Source organism: Crocodylus porosus, unplaced genomic scaffold (assembly GCF_001723895.1).
Source record: "Crocodylus porosus isolate Cpor-Errol unplaced genomic scaffold, CroPor_comp1, whole genome shotgun sequence".
NCBI classification, from domain to species: Eukaryota; Metazoa; Chordata; order Crocodylia; family Crocodylidae; genus Crocodylus; species Crocodylus porosus.
In genome coordinates, this window is record NW_017728909.1 from 52,390,238 (window position 1) to 52,407,169 (window position 16,932).

General features: G+C 39.4%; 1 protein-coding gene across 4 annotated transcripts in view; it reads right to left on the reverse strand.

The window, feature by feature from the left end:
* Positions 1-554: 554 nt before the first annotated feature.
* DHFR (dihydrofolate reductase) overlaps positions 555-16,932 on the reverse strand; it is a 36,089-nt gene continuing 19,711 nt past the window's right edge. The window contains exons 5-7 of one of the 4 annotated variants that reach the window (XR_002100451.1): positions 12,886-12,975; positions 12,325-12,387; positions 4,400-4,484 (exon numbers count right to left, since the gene is read on the reverse strand). Coding sequence is in view for 2 of the 4 variants with exons in the window: in XM_019532304.1 (XP_019387849.1) it covers positions 748-826; positions 4,369-4,484 (195 nt within the window). In the remaining 2 variants the exon portion in view is untranslated. Of the gene's footprint in view, positions 827-4,368; positions 4,485-12,324; positions 12,388-12,885; positions 12,976-16,932 lie in introns of those variants that run through there. The other 3 variants (XM_019532304.1, XM_019532306.1, XM_019532307.1) reach the window with 3 other exon arrangements.

Below are 16,932 nucleotides of genomic sequence, written 5' to 3' on the forward strand. Positions count from 1 at the left end.
CATTTACCTATCTTACACATTTGTTTGTAAACTTGGAAAACAGGAGTCTCAAAAATTCATGCCTGAATCCAGTAAGCATGAGTTCTCAGCATGCTTCATAGTAAACTTGAAGGAATGTACACACTACTTGGAACTAAAGTAAAAAACACAAATGTTTTCACTAAAGCCTTAATTCTGTCCGAGGTCCACTGAATTCTTTCTGTTGACTTTAGTGTTTGGGATCTGGCTTTTTGAGCTCCATACTTTCTTCACATAAAACTTCCACTAACTTTAGAGCAAAGAGGCCTGAACCAGTGACCTTGTTTCTTTTTTGCAAAACCCTTACCTACAGTATATCTCTTAGGATAAAATCATCTAATACATTAGTATGACTGTTTTCTATGATAAAATTTGATGGCAGAGATGTCTAAGGGTTTTCCAATTTGAACAGTTTCCAAAAGGACTAGGCTGATGGTATCTACATAAAATATAATTCTACCCAAGAAGTTTTTAAATAGAAGAAGAAAGTTTTTAAATAGCTATATTCTACAATAAGAATAATAATTTAGCCCATGTCCATTAAAAAAGTTAATGTTTACTCTTTATTTACCGCATATGAGAAGGTGATATATTTCTGCATTTTATTCCTCATCAAAACTGCAGGAAAAATGTGCAATTTCTCTAGTAATTATGCAATCAGTATAAGTGATCTTCATGGATAATGTAAGCCCATTTATATTAGTATAAAGAATTTCATAATAACTGTGTCTAGACAGTTTTTTCATATACTTCAAATTTGTAATGGATGCCATTCTCCTCCTGGACATCAGCTGGGACACCTGGGAATCTGAGAAGGAAAAAAAAAACAAACCTAAAATGAACAACACATCACTACAAATTATCTACAACTGATCTAATCAGGTGGAAAACTGGCAAAAGGAAACCAAAATGCTATAACATGAAACTACTGATTACAGGTTAATTTTTACTAAGTGTATGCTAAACATGGACAGCAGTTAATGTAGGTCTCTATCAAGAAAAACTATGGCAGGAGGAGTCAAATCAATAAAAGACAACAATATTAACTACAGATTTGAAAAAAACAATCCAATTAAAAAAATGCAAAGTGCTAATAATATATTTATAACATAGAGATGATATACTGATATGGATCATTTAAATTTATTCAGTGCCAGAAACAGGTGCAATGTAAAGATGTCCTACAGGTTTTACTAGAAGAATGTTGCAGTCTTTCGAACAACTCTCCTTTTATCCAGTTATAGCAAAATTTCTTCAATATGAAATAATTAGTCATCTTAAATCTCTAGTTTTTCACGAACTGATTAAAGGGTATCTATTTAAGTAAAGCTAATTTCCTAGAAAAGTAGAACAAAAATGAACTAGCCAATAACATTTAAAAACATGCAATTAGCTTGATAAAGGAACTGCATTTCACTGGAAGACAAACAAATCTCTTATATGAATATCAGGCAAGTGTCTAAGTTGATTAACTGCATAATATGATGCTGCTCCCAATGTTTTGCTTACTACTTACATTACAACAAACAGTGGTTATCTGCATATTGGTTAAGTACATAAACTGCTTAAGTGCATAGGAACTTTCTAGCTCTACTGTCCACATTGTAAGGTAACTATACTCTATTTAACTGTATAATTATTGGTGGAACTGACCAGCAGTCATTAATTTCAAGAGTGCAGCCATAAACCTGACATACTGCTGCACAATGAAGTGAAGTGAATGGAGTCATTAAAGCAGGAATTGTAGTGCTGCAATTCTTCTTTCAGGTTCTGTGGTCAGTTGCTGAACTTAAAATGACCAAGCAGCATTTGCATGTTGATTTTTTGAGCTTGGCAGTGGTCAGAAGTTTAGATTTCTTACTGCAGTTTGTTTTCTTGCACAAGGTCTAAGCATGTGTGTAAACACTGATGTTAACAGAGCATATAAAAGTAGCAATTCCCTCTCACTTCTCCCCCCTCCCCCCCCAAAAAAGTGTCAGAAGATCAGGACTGTAGACGAAGACGTAGTACAAAAGCCTTCTGACTTAATTTAACTAAACTTGTTGCTGTTAATGCTTCATTACAGTTAGCACAGGGTTTAGGTTTGGCAGATTTCAAGGCAATAAATGGATTACTTGCAAGGTGGAAAGAACATAAATACTATTAAACTCAAGAAGCAACGTGGGAAAAGGCAAGATGCTAACGACTTCGCTGCTGATAGATAGATCACTGATGTTCACCCAGATCTCACTAAGGATTATAATTCTTCTAACATTTCTAATATTGATGAAACTGGTAATAGGAAATTAGTCCTACCCAGAACCTAGACCTACCGTATTTACTCAAATCTAAGACAAGGTGTTTTCTCCAATTAGCACAGGGAAAAAAGCCTCCTGTCTAAGATTCGGAGACAAAACAGAGGGGGCCAGGACTGCAGCGCTGACTATGGCCATGAACCTGGGCTGGGGCCAGAGTCAGACCTAGAGCAGCTGCTAGTTCCCCACCTCTGCTTGCCCTTGCAGCTTCAGCTCTGCCTCCTCCTGCCTTCACTGTCACTTGCAGCTTGGCTCTGGCTCAGGCTGCATTCCCTCTCAGGCACAGAGTACAGAGAAACACCGTTCCCTGCCTGGCCAATCAGCAGCACTGCTGCTGCTGCAAGGCCTGGCAAAGGCTCCATTTCCATGTGCTGTGTTCTATGACCCAGGAACGAATAGAGCCCAAGCAGCATCTAACGGAGGGGAGGAAAAAACTGTGGAGAGTGGGGACGGGATGGGGGTGCAGGTGGAAGATGGGGGTGGGGCCAGGAAGGCTGCAGGGAGAAGAAGTGGGGAGGTGGGGCAGAGGGCAAGGGGGCTGCCTGACACCCCACCCCCATCTTCTCCCAGCCATTGCTTTCCCCGCTACAGCAATGGGGCAGGGGGAGGGGTGAATTTAAGACAACTCTTTGGTAATTAGATTTTATACATTGTAAGTTAGATTTATAAATCTTTCATATATAGACTCTAATTCTTGGGGGGGGAACTTAAATTCAGGGTTGTCTTAAATTCAAGTAAATATGGTAGCTTCTTCTACAACTGAAACTTTCAGTAATATGCAAATAAATCTTCACATCAAGACTGCCTGTACTATTTCTGTTATTCAGGCCACTATCTGAAGAACCTAAGCTATATTTAGACTTGGCTCATGGTGTTTTTGCTCTCTTTACCTGAGAATCCAGGGCTGGGAGATGGGGGAAAGCATAGTGATAGAAGGTGCTATTAACCTTTTTTCGCTTTCCTAAAGGGCCTGTAAGAAGCCTGTATGTTTCCATACAATCAGCAGTGGAAATTAAGTGCATGTGGATATGGATTAGCATTAAGCTGAGCCAGCACACCTTTGGGTTGTGTCAGCCAGGAGAGTACCTATTGAATCCCAGGTCCGTTTTTATGCTACGCTCTCTCAGCAAGGAAATGTGGTTATCTAAACTACTGCCCATGCATCCCTAGTGTGTGGCAATCCCTGTAGGCATGGGGTGGGGTATATAGTTTATATGTCCTGCCCTACAGAGGGATTAAAAGAGCTCTTTAGTTTAAACGGAGTACTTCTGCCCTCTAAGTTTAAATCTACAGCTCTGTAGGGTTAGCCAAACAGCTCCTTTGTTATAGAATTGGTTTTAATTGTGATTACTACAGCAGTTATGCCACAGCACAATGTGTTACATACAGATCATTGGAGTAGTGCTGGCTAGCAACATTTGGGGAACCAAAATTGTTTTCAGTTTTATTTGTACTTGTTTATAACTGCGTAAGCTCCCTATGCAATGGTTGGTGCTGACAGCCAGAATTTACAGCTCCATTTCAGAATTAAAGTGCTTAAAATCCTTGCTTTAAAATTAAGCACATACTTAAATGCTCTCCTGAATAAGGGCCATATTGCTAAAGAAAACATATTTACCACTTTGCTTTGTAGGCTTATCTGCTCAACTTTGGAAGAAATTCATATTAAAATATAAGGCTTGTTTTTCTGTCAAATGCAGTAAAAATATCCCTCTGGTGCTGCAAATGTTTTACACATGCTCATGCACACGCTTATGAATTTAACTTTACTCATGTGAGCAATCTGACATTTTGGCTTTAGGATTGGATCTTAATTTGTTCTATTACATTGGACAAGTATGTCATTAGTATACTCATTATTTGGAATTAAACTATCTTCCTATGTTGATATGGCACATTATCTCTGGTATTTTTTCACATCAAAACATTTTAATCTTCAAAACTTACAAGGTAATCAGAGCCTAAGTAGGATTTAAAACAATTCACAATTAATTATAAAGTCTTTAATTTTTGAGTGATTTAGAAGTATTGTATTAGCATGCATCTTGATACTTACTCTGGGAGAAGTCTATATTTCTCTAAATCAATCTCTGGAAAAAATGTGTCACTTTCAAACTCATGCAAAATTCTTGTCACAAATAATCGCTGATTAATTGGCTTCTCCATTGCTGCCTTTAAAAACAAAGGATTTAAACTGATTAGTTCCTGTCTTTTAAGACTATCACTATGCAACACTAAGATTATTCTTGTTCATGAAGATTATTAATATACAGTTTGACTGGCAAATATTTCAGTCAAATGTTTAAAAGAATGCCCAAATATCAAGCAACAGATCTTATTTGAAATTCTCCTTTTCAGTGTTCTTTCTTCACATTTTTATCTGTAGTACTTTGCACAGAACATCTACAGTGAAACTTCAGAAAAGAACAGAATTTTAGGGTGACAGTATTTATTATTCCCTGTACTCTTACTAGACCAAATTCAGATCCAATATCTACATGTGAAACAGTCATTATTCTAAGTACTGTAGGTAAAACATAGGACAAGAACCCAGGACACTAGGATTTTATTTCTGACTGCTCAATTTAGAGCTTGACATTACACAAGTCACCTAATTTCTCTACTCCATTCTCATGTATACAGGAATGCTTAGAGTTTTAGTAGCACCTGAAGGTGCTAGAAAAGCACAAACTGTCTGTGGAGATATCTAAGGCTGAAAAGAATCCTTATGATCACTTAGTCTCATCTAGTAATTTTTGTGTGAAGCCCATAAATTCTGCTTTAATTTCAGCATCTTTTTTAGGAAGATACCCAGTCCCTTATTTAAACAAACCTAAGATGAAGGAAAATCCACCATCTCCCTACGTTAGCAATTCTCAGTCAGAATGCTATAGCACCTTGCAGGTCCATGTGATCTTTCTAAGGGTGTTGTGGGATGCCAGGCAATAAGTACAGCTGAGTATGCAAACACCTGCACATGATTCACAAGATAAACTCAGAGATTTCAAACAGGAGTCTGTATTATCAAAAACATTTTCACCTCTTGTGGTCTTTCTGAGGTCTTTGCAACACAGGAATTGCTTAATTATTTTTCCACGGTCAAGAAACAGAGGAAGGCTAACAAGTGGCATTTTCCCCAACGGGTGCCTTGAGTCTAGCCAGGCGTGCTTCGAAACTAAAAAGGTTGAGAACCACTGCTCTAGGTAAATTGCTTTAATGGTTAATTACTCACACTGTTAAACTTTTTAACTTTGCTTCCAGCCTGTACTAGTTATTGCAGTTCCAGAGATCAAGTTGTCAAGACATTTATCATAAGACATAGAGCCACTCTGGTGGTGTTTGATTGCTCTGTGGAGTGAAAATGTGCACTGAATATTAAGTAATAAACTTCAATTTAAAAAAAATGTTTATTGGCTTTTGTAGGACCAAGGCTGCAAAGACCCACTGTATCAAAATCATTGCTAACAAACAAATTAGAGTTACACCAAAGGTGAATTTGGTCCAAGGCTTCTGTAGGGGGAGAGGGGAGGGAATCTTTCAGAATTTCCTGACATTGAAGTACATTGTGAAATGCTACATTGTTGCCTAGATACAGTATACATATCAAAATGTTTACAACTCTTTTCCTTTTCTCCTAATCTACTCAACGAACAATGCTTTTCTCTACAGGTGATTCACCTCACCCCCTACTAACTACTGTTTTGACAATTGCCCATGGTAACCTGTTAATGCAAATTTAATACAATGCACTTAACAGGTGGTGCTGCTGGGAAATCGGAGTTTCTAGAGAAACAGCTCCATCACTAGCAAATGCCTTGAAGTGAAAATGTTCAATCACAAACACTGGCATCCATCAAAATGAACTGGAGTTCTTCTAGCTTTTAAGCAAATATCGATAACTTGGAAAATGAGAAGGAAGAAACAGCACTTAACTTCATGCTTGTGCAAAAGCAAATCTGGTTCACTAACCCATTTTACCTAATTCCATAAACACAGCTGCTTCATTTCACAGATAAAGGAGTCAATCATGTTCCTGTTTAATTGAATGAAAATTTTGCCAATATTTGCAAGAACACTAAAGGCTGAAGATAAATCAGTGCTGCCACTACCCACACCTTCCCCAAGGAACTTTCTACTTTTTTAATGGAAAATAATCACAATTGTGTAGCCTATGGGCCCCTTTGTACACAAAACAAAATTGTCCTTTTGCCCCACTTCAATGGCATTGCTATTTACATGCTTGGTAGCATAGTCTGCTTTAAATGACTTTGTTATGTAGCAAGGTAAAGCCCATCCGAGGTGTTTCAGTTTGCTACATAACAAAGTGCAATAGTGCACAGGGTGCTAGAAGCCGATGTGTTTGGAGATACTTGGGCTTGGCGGGCTTCCAGCGCCCTGTGCATCGTCCCCACCATCAGCACACACAGCCACCCTCCTGCCACCTTGCTGCTCTGCCCCAGGGGCAAGCCAGCTGTTCCCAGGTGGTCCCAGGCAGCAGGGACAGTGCATGGGGTGCTGGAGCTTACCTGCCATTCCTGTGCAGGGGGGAAGTGGTGGGGGGCAAGCTGCTGGTGGGCCAAATCGTCCCTGAGCTGCAGGAGGCCCCAGTGCTTCCCTCTGCGGTGGTGGTGCCCCCAGGCAGCACCCACCCACTGGCACCTGGCCTGGGCAGTCCCAGGGGCTGCTGCCACCATGGAGGGAAGCATCAGGTCCCATGCAGCTCAGGAACTGTGTGATCCAGGGGCAGCTCATGCAGGCAGACTCAACTGAAGAAAAAAAAAGCAATGAACAGCCTGATTTTCCAATCCCCCCCGACTGCCTGCCTGAGCTGTGTAGGCCCCGGTGCTTCCCTTCACGGCTGCAGTGCTGCCCGGGCAGCTCCTGGGTGGGCTGCCAGAGGGTGGGAGCTGCCTGAGAGGTGCCACAGCTGCAGAGGGAAGCACCAGGCCTTGCGCAGCTCAGCCAGGCAGGCAGGGTCTAGGAGGGGGAAAAAAAAAGATCAGGCCCCTCACCGCTTTTTTTTTTTTTTCCTCTCTTCAGTTCAGCCTGCCTGCACGAGCTGCCCCTGGTCACGCAGCCCCTGAGCTGCACAGGTCCCGGTACTTCCCTCCACAATGGCAGCGCCCCCCTGGACCACTTGGGCTGGGTGCCAGCAGGCAGGTGCCACCTGGCGGGGGTGCTACCACTGCAGAGGGAAGCACTGGGGTCCCCTGCAGCTCAGGGACTGCTTGCCCCACTGGCAGCTTGCCCCCCCACCCTCCCAGCCATGGGAAAGGCAGGTAGGCTCTAAGGATCGGGCCCCCTAACCTTGCATACACATGACCCGGGGGGTTTAGTTCTCTAAATTGAAATGGAGAGTTTTAAAAACTAAACCCCTGTCGTGTGTATGACAGAAAACAGCAGGATCACAATACTGCTAGCATATAAAGGATGCTCTCAGAATTAGCCATAAACCTGTCTCTCTCCATGTTTTTAACTAAGCAATTCTCTAAGACAGGTCTTTTAACTGAAAAAGGAGAAGCAGGGATTATAATTTTTAAAGAAGCATTGTATAGCTAGCTATATAAATCTGCTCCCTGATAGGAAAATAGTATGAAGCTTCTGAATGTCTTGGAGGAGTAAATTAAATGGTACAATAACAAATGATGACGTTGAAGTCCTGATTAAGTACTTTGGATTTAATTATGGTAAACCATTTGGCAGTAGCTTCTATACCTGAATTGTAACACCATCACCCTACTGCTCAAAAACTCATCCCAATTAAAACAAAGGAAACCATGAGTATACAGATGTTGAGGCTTTTTATCCCAGAGTAAATGGCTGCTCCAGGAGACAAATAACCCAGGAGTGTTTCTCCTGGGAGAGTGAATAGCTATACATGCTGACAGTGCAGGCTGACCATGGGGATTCTGGGTTAGCCATATGGACTGCTGCCATCTGTTACCAAGCAGATTAAAGGAGCCTGCAGAGCATACTGAGATATGTGTACATATCCCTTGGCTGTAGAATTCTCCCAGATTATTTGAACATGTGTACACAATTCCTTCAAAATTTCACGTCACCTCTAATCCCAGTGTATCATCTTTATGGAGGACAACTGTTAGGAAAAATTAAGAAAAAAAAGTTTTCAAGGTGTGTGTGTGTGTGTGTGTGTGTGTGTATGTATATGTGTGTGTGCAGGTCTGTGTGCATGTACCGCATATATGCATGAAACTACAGGCCTTTATTAGAAGCTGCTAGTGACTGGAATATAGAAATCCAATACTTAAGTAGGCAGGGAAAATAATAACTAGGGGATCATTATAATGTACAAATAAAGAGACAGTGAAAGAGGATTGTCTTCCTTTCCTCCCAGGCTCAAAATTAATGAAATGGGAAACTACAGAAGTTTTATAATTCACTCCTGCACCCCACATTTTTGGAGATAGGTACATTTCTGGCTGAAAGTCCTATTACTGATTTTGACAAAGTCAGGGCAGAGAAAAGCTTTACAGAAACATGCACAGCATTGTTCCCCTCCATCACATCAATTTTCCCCCTTCTAAATTATTAACAGCTGAGGTTAGGTGAAGCTAGACTTGTGTACAACTCCTTTTGCATGGACAGGAATCTTTGCAATCATTTAAAATGTGTACAAATTAACTTGCTGCTTAGTCTGGGCTGAAGGTTTGAAAGATGGAGAAGTGGAGGGAGAGAAGGTTGTAGGGTTAAGAAACAGAAAAAATGAGAGTAGGTAGGTATGGAGGAGGAAGGACCTATAGATTCTTTGTCTAGACCTATAGATACAGGGAAGTGGCCTGGTATGGAAGGTCTACTGAGGTTGATAGGAATTAAGAAGGAAGAACAGAAAGTAGTTTTACCTGTGTTAAACTTCAAATGCTTTACAATTTTTAGATAGAAAACCTGAAATACTTACATATCACTGTGGATAAAAAAGCCTCCCTTCTCCACTACCCTATATCCCACCCACATATACATTGCTCCTGCATTGCGCACTGTCTTATGGACTTGCTGAAACTTCCAGAAAGGGAGTTCAAAACACCATAGCACTCCCCACCTTTGAAAAACGTTAATGTTCAAATTTCCCAGGGATCCAGGAAGTTCACCTGCTGCCATCTAAAAATTATTCATTCTTACCTTCCTGATTTATACCCCCATATAACTAAGTTAGCCTCCTTCCTTTTAACTGGAAATAATGTGGTTGATTGCATATAATTTATAAAAAAGTATGCTGAATTTTCAAATGGAATGAAGTCTCCAGGTACTTGGTGCCATAGAAGATGCTAATCAAATGATTGTTCTTTAACATTCTGAAACATAGGAAACTCAGTGGTATAGCAAATGTAAATATTTACCTATACTGTGCAGCAATTAGCAGGCTTTTTTGTAGCAGTATAGCATATTAGGGTTATTTTACTGGATATGGATCATGCATTATATGGGAAAAATGAGACTTGATACGGACTATCCATTATATGGGAAAGTTATTTCCTAGTAACTTATTTTGATATTATATGATTTATTATTATTGATCATCCACTATATGGGAAATAAGAGGTTATTGTCTTTTAGTACCTTATTTTGTCTTTTGCCTATATTTTAACAAATATTTGGAGAAAGTGTGGTAGAATGATCACTGGCATTGGGAGACTCATTGAATCTCACTGCCAGAAGACAGTTATAAAGACAGTGAGTACATCTATATGTACATATTAATGTGCAGCAATAAACTCTGGAATGTACTGTGCCGGAGTTTATTGCTCCCAGGTGCCACGTTTACACATGTGCCTGGGACCACAGCAGATTGGGTTGGGGAAGAGCAACCCTGGCTGGTAGGGTGTTCGGGGGGGTTCAGTCTGCCAGCCCAGAGCTGCTCTGGCCCAGCTCAATATGATGCGGAGGGGCTGGCACAAGGGTACTTCAGTATGGGACTAGCTGGCAGGCAACCCCTGCACTGAAGCACCTCATGTCCTACCCAGGTGGGGTGACGCAGAGTAAAAAAAATTCCACAGCAGGATAGCACCTGTATTTACAAGTACTAGCTTGCTGCAGAGTTAATTAGTTTACTCCTGCCTACTAGCACTGCATATGTAGATGCAAGACATTTACTATGGAGCCAGTTAGGCAACTCCACAATAAATGTCTTGTCTAGACATGCCCAGTAGGAAGAGATTGGTAGGACATCAAAACAGAAGGATGTTTCAGGTACAACATGTGGTACTCTGTGTGTTTTCGCTAAATTTGTGTGACCCATCTCCAGGCCATCATACTCACCCCACCTGAGTGCACTGCTTACCTCACTGCCCCTTCCTCCTGAACTGCTGTTGTAATTACACAACACACTATTAACTTTAGAGATTAACATTTGTCCTTCTTGGATTAGGTTTATTTGCATTAAGTAAAAAAGTATTCAGGCACTCTCTCCTGCATCAAGATTTTCCAAACCCTGTAAGTCATACCCCCATAACCTCACAGTCCTTCCTCATACCCATTCCACACTACAAATGTTTTGATCTTCAGCAAGGACCAAATCACAGTTCATGCTGCCCAATTCTGTTATCTTTTCAAAGGTCTAGATAGGTGACTCATAGGCTCTGTTCCCAGGTTGCCACAACAGCCACACAGGGTTTCACAGTCATCTTCATACTGGGGTTGTATTTATTTGTGTTCTTCTCCCTTAGGCCATGGGCTGATATCCAACTCTTTTAGCTGCTTGTGAAAGGACACTCTAGAGCATACTGCTCTCCTTGCATGTCTCCTAACAGACTGCCTCTGAAATAGCTCTCAGGAGGCCTGGTTCCAAGTCCAATAACAATCATAATGTGACCAGCACTTCTAGCTCTGGCACTGGACTATGGTTATGCATACAGGACTAGCATCTTGTTACAATCTTTCTCTGCAAAATACAGAATGTGGGAGGTTGAATTTCCTTTAAAATTCTGCAGCAGTTAATACAAAATTAAATGTGGTGAACACTTTCAAAATCTGACACTGAATTCATTGCTGAATCACAGTATTCTAGCAACTTTAGCAACAAATTCCTTAGAAAAGACTAATTTCCATGAGTTGTTGTAAGATCCTTGTTTTTTAGAATGATGTACATATAGCTTCCATTCCCTGATGTTTTACATAATTAGCAGGCAAATACAAAGAAAAGAAAAGAAGCCACCAGAGACACATATTCTTGATTTAGCCTTCCTGCTGCTAGACAACAGTATTGCCCATCCCAAATTTAAAAAAACTAAAGAATAAGCTTAAAAAACAAGATTTGTAAAAACATCAGTAAATGTTGGGTTCTTTTAATCTGCTGCCAAGTTACTGATCTTTAAAGTATATATGGATCACTTTTTCAGGCTGCTGTTCATACCCATGAAGATTTGAAACTTACTTTACTTTAAAAGAATACACAAAAGCCAAGAGTCTTGCATAAGCTCTTGCCTCCAAGAGCAAAATATTAAAGATTGTGAGACTTGTTGAATATTTGTTTGTGAGAACTGGTATCTTTGGAAAATCCTCCCCTGCCAAGCTGCGGAAGCTGAGCTTTGCAGGAGATGAAATTCTGCTTTATCATCTATTGCTGTTGCTCTATCAAGGACAAAAATCAGTGCACAGCACCACATCAGCTGCACAGCAAAAATGCACTAATTGCAGTACATGTGGCCTCCACAGCTAGAATTTTATATCACATAAAAAAGATTCTAGCGACTTTGGCTAGAAACCTGCTCATTCTGCCAATGCAGAAGGCTAGCTATGCTTACTCACTCAATGTTCCCCCCACACACTCTTCAAAGAACAGTCTTCCAAATCATCCTCTCTACTATCTCTGAAAGCATCTTTGAAAAGGAGCTTAAAAAGCAGCAGCCTTTTATAGTCACACAATTTTTGATTGTATCTCTGACTCATACACTAACCTTTTTTCTTCATTTTTTTCCCTAGAGAATGTCAAATCAATGTTTGTTAAAAAGAATAAGGACTGGCAGCTTGGTTAAGATTAGCTTGAACATATCGCTACCTTTCTTTCCCATGTTCAAAAGGTCTTTCTACATTATTTTGAAGTTTGTGTCTCCTTGCTTCTCTAATGAATGTGAAAAACATGCAGTTAATCTAGAAAGTACTCTCAGAGATATGAATATAAACACCTGTAAAAAAATAAAATGCAGTATCTTTTCAAAAGTTAACTCTACTTATCCACTGCAAATACTGTAGACCTGTCACCTAGCCTAGTTTATGCCTGCAATGAAACATTATAGCATTGGTTAAAATGATGAATACATTCCTCTTGTATAAAGACTAGGAGTACATCCTTACAATACTGATTCTTTGTGACACTTGATGCTTCCAGTGAGAAAGCTGCCTTCAACATAAAAGATGTTATAGGGATCACACAATTATGACTCCAGTCCTTTTCATCAGATTACATCTATGGCATCACAAGGCAAAATTGTTTCATCCCCGCTACAAACTCATTCAAACATGTAAGTGAAGCCACAAGGAGAAGTTCTAATATCAACATGAATTCAGATGCCAAATCCTACATCTGCATTACTGACAAGGCAAATAGCTATCCACATGCCTGGAGTTATCAGCACCTGTATACGGTGGCTGGATGAAACTACAGTTGGGCAAGATGAATGAACACATACATGAACAAGAGATCTAAGTGCTGCAAAACAATCTGCCAAAGATGAAATAGTCAGGTTCACAATGGTTCTAAATAAGCACAAGCTATAATAGTCTGTCTACTGAGCAACTTAACAAAATAGTGCTCTGCTTTTTGCACTGGCTCCCCACCGAGCAGATGAAAGCTGGAAGGTCCAGTGCTGCATTCTTAAGTTTGCACTTTGTCCTGTAATACCAGTATTCTACTGGAACAGAGTTAATGAACGTGGGAAACCAAAGCAGTCTCATGACTGAGATGCATTTCACAGACAACCGACTTCTCTACCAAGAGACACATTTAAAGCTTGACTTTTCAAAATAAATCACACAAGAAAAAAAATGTTCACCTACACGTGAAAAAGAGTTTCTTTTACAGTGTTTAACAGACTCAAATACTATGGTGATAAGTGTGGTATAAAACCGTAGGTAGAAGAGGGAAAAGAGATAGTTTAAAATGTTAGAATGCCAGAGAAAATATCAATAAAGCCTGTGACTCAAGTGATTAAGCCTTCCCTCCCACTGAGTGAGAGGGAGAATCCTTACCATATATTCTTAAACTTCAAAATTTTCAAATGTGGCATTTATAACAACAAACAAAGGATTGAGAACCTGCCCCAACCCATGTCTAGATAAGACATGCTCAATTAAGAAGTCAACAGATCATATGCACGAGACCTGCTGCAATATGCAACTGTAAATGAGGGCTTCATAATGCAAGAAAAGGAAAAAAGAGGCAGACCGAACATATCAAACATGTACACAAGTAATATCCAAACAAATTAGTGTTTTTCTGCCGAAAGCTCAAAGTAGAAACTGTTGCCTGCTTTGGCCATTTTCAAGTGTCTTAGGTCAAGCTGCAGAAGTGTGGCTAAGCAGAAGGTCCCAAAACCTACTTCTGAGTGACCGTGGCATGAACCTTTGCAGATGTGACAGCTAGCTTGTCAGCAAAGTAAAAGAAGCCATCCACATGTCTAACTAAACCAGCAGTGAGATACAATTAAACAAAGTCTGAAAAGAGATCGTATAAGGCAAAAGCATACATTAATAATCCAAATACATAATCCCATAGCTTTATGTTAGAATAGTAATTGCTGTGACTGATGTAACCAAATTTATTAGATGTTACTGTGCTATAATATTTATGTTAGTTAAGATACTTAGATCATTTGTAAAAACAAAACAGCCTTTTCAGATAAGACTGTAAAAGGAAGCTAAACAGGACAGCGCTGAACAGCATTCCACAATGTGGAAGGAAAGGAGATAAGAAATCCTCCTTTTTATTTTCCCAAGGATATAGATCTCAAGACTAATTGACACCCTCCAGGTCCACAAGAGATCTTGTTCAGTCCAGATCTAAAAGTTTCAGTGAAACAAAGAAATTTCAATAAAACTAATTAGAGATCATTTATTAGAATATTAGAACCAGCCACCTATAAATATGGGGTATAGGCTGGAGGAGAATTTGGAGAACTCAGCAAATTCAAGAAGACCTACTGACAATCTGCATGCTACCCTCCTCTCACCTCTCAAGTCTCCCCAGCCAGTACGGATGAGAACCTATGTTGTGCTGTCATGGGTAGTCAGATAAACTTTGTTTTTTGTGTTCTGAAGTGCAAGCAAATAAAAGGTTGGGTCTGTACACCTGTTTCTGCCTGTTTTATCAGTAGCCAGCCCACAAGGTTACCTGTAGCTGACCCCCACGCCAGTACATAAGAAACTTTTACTTTCCTTAATTCATGATCTGGTTAAAAAAATCTAAAAAACCTTTGTTACATTTTTTTTCCAATTTTGTTTTCATGAAATTACTATTTTTTTTCAAAATGTAATCAAATGTATTAAAGTGATTCTGTGTTTTAATGTAGGAAACAGCCTTGTCTTTTTTCTAGTGGTTTTATGACAGAAATAGCCTGACAATACAGACATAAAATAAAAAGCTTAAATTTAAATAAGTTTCATTTCAAGTGGCTTTAAAGTAACTTTGTTTTTTCCAAGGTGAAAATTTCTAGCAGGAAGCTATTTGACCTATAGCCCATTTCAATATTGTTGTAAATGGTCCTGTTTGTAAGAGAAGTGGAGGACATGAGTCATAAATTGTTCAAATTTATTTTTAATTTTGTTGCTGGGTGAACCATGTGTTGAGTGAATGGTTTTAATGCTAGGATTTTTGTTGGTTATTTTAAATGGGATTTTTGTATTGAACATTTTGTAAAATGATGATAGCTCATAAGATTTTTTCACCTAGACAAAACTATTCCCACTTTTTAAAAATGGTTTTATGATGGCATTTTTTATGTTTTTGGGGTTTAAGGACTTTCAGTCTCTGAGGTGTTTTAGAAGTAAATGGTTTAAATGAGATGTTTCTAGAACTGATATCACCTAATGTGGATCTAATTCAAACACAATTAGCTGCAAAGCAGGCCTCAGACCTAAATTGCAGACTTTGCTTGCTCAGTCTTGCGCACTAAGCCACTTGTCACAGTTTAAACAGAAGATTTATCCAAGTTAACAGAGAAGCACAGATAAGAAAACAGACTCCAGACCTTTAATGCCTATATATTACACAGAAGAACTGCCTAGGCATGTGGCCAAAATCAGATAGCACAAAAAAACAGGAAGCAGCTTACTGAGACTTTATAATGACAGTGGTAACATGCCAAAAACATGTCCTTGTAAGATATTTTCCTTTTATATTGACAAGACCTCAGGTACAGAAAAGCAAAAAAGCTTTCCTGCTTTGTTTTCCTAGTATTTTCACAGGTCAATCCCATCTAATTTACATAACCAGGTCAATTATCTTGGTCCCAATATTCAGATTAGACAGTACTAGTGAAGACCTCATAATCCAGCTACTATTTTGTACAAATTTACACCTCATTAAACTGGTACACAGAGAACTGGCAGCTTCCAAGCAACAAGACAAACCAATAATTCTAATTTGATAACCAAGTCGTAGGTTCCAACAAATTCCAAAGACTGATAAAGGACAGCACTCCATTTATATGGCAAGGGAGTTGAGGCCAGGTGAATTATTGTGATTGTGTGCTAGCCTTAGGTATTCACACACTGGTCCCCAAATGACCCTTTTCTCCTTGTTGTCTACACAAATTTCCTTGGGTTTCTGACATATGCAAGGGACAAAAAGAGAGCTGAAGAAACCTGAATGTTGATGGTATAAAACACACGCTGGCACAGACAGTTTTGAGGATTTAAAATTCTCATAGCCTAAGCTGTGGCTGCATTAGAGGTCAAGAGAAACTTCCTAGAAGCCTCCAATTAAAAACATCAAAACCTATGCCAAGGTGCTGTCCAAGGTACCACAGGGCTTCCTCAGTTCTAAGCGACTGCATCAGAAGAGCAGCAAGTGCTATGAAGAGTTCTCATCCTACCTTGATGGAAAGGCCGTTCACCTTGTCAAATAGCATGGATCCACTCTACCAATACACATGAAGCAACAGACAATCTACATTCCAAAAGTTAAGCACATTAACTTATCGGGGCATTTTAGGTATCTTATGAGAATCTGGGCATGAGACTTGTGAATCTGACCCACATAAACCCTGTTTTTTGAAAGAGTTGTGAAAAACCTGGTGACACTCTTGTCTATTCAGAGAGGAATCCACAATATAAGTTGAGGCTGTTTCTTACGTTAAAAAACAGAGTTACTTTAATACATTTGATTACATTTTGAAAAAAAATAGTAATTTCATGAAAACAAAATTGAAAAAAAATAATAGAGGTTTGCTTTAGTTTTTTTTTAACCAGATCATGAATTAAGGAATGTAAATGTTTCTGATGTAGTGCGGGGGCAGCTTTGTTACGCACATTACAGGTAACCTTGTGGGTTGGCTACTGATAAAACAGGCAGAAACAGGTGTACAGACCCAACCTTTTATTTGCTTGCACTTCAGAACACAAAAAACAAAGTTTATCTGACTACCCATGACAGCACAACATAGGTTCT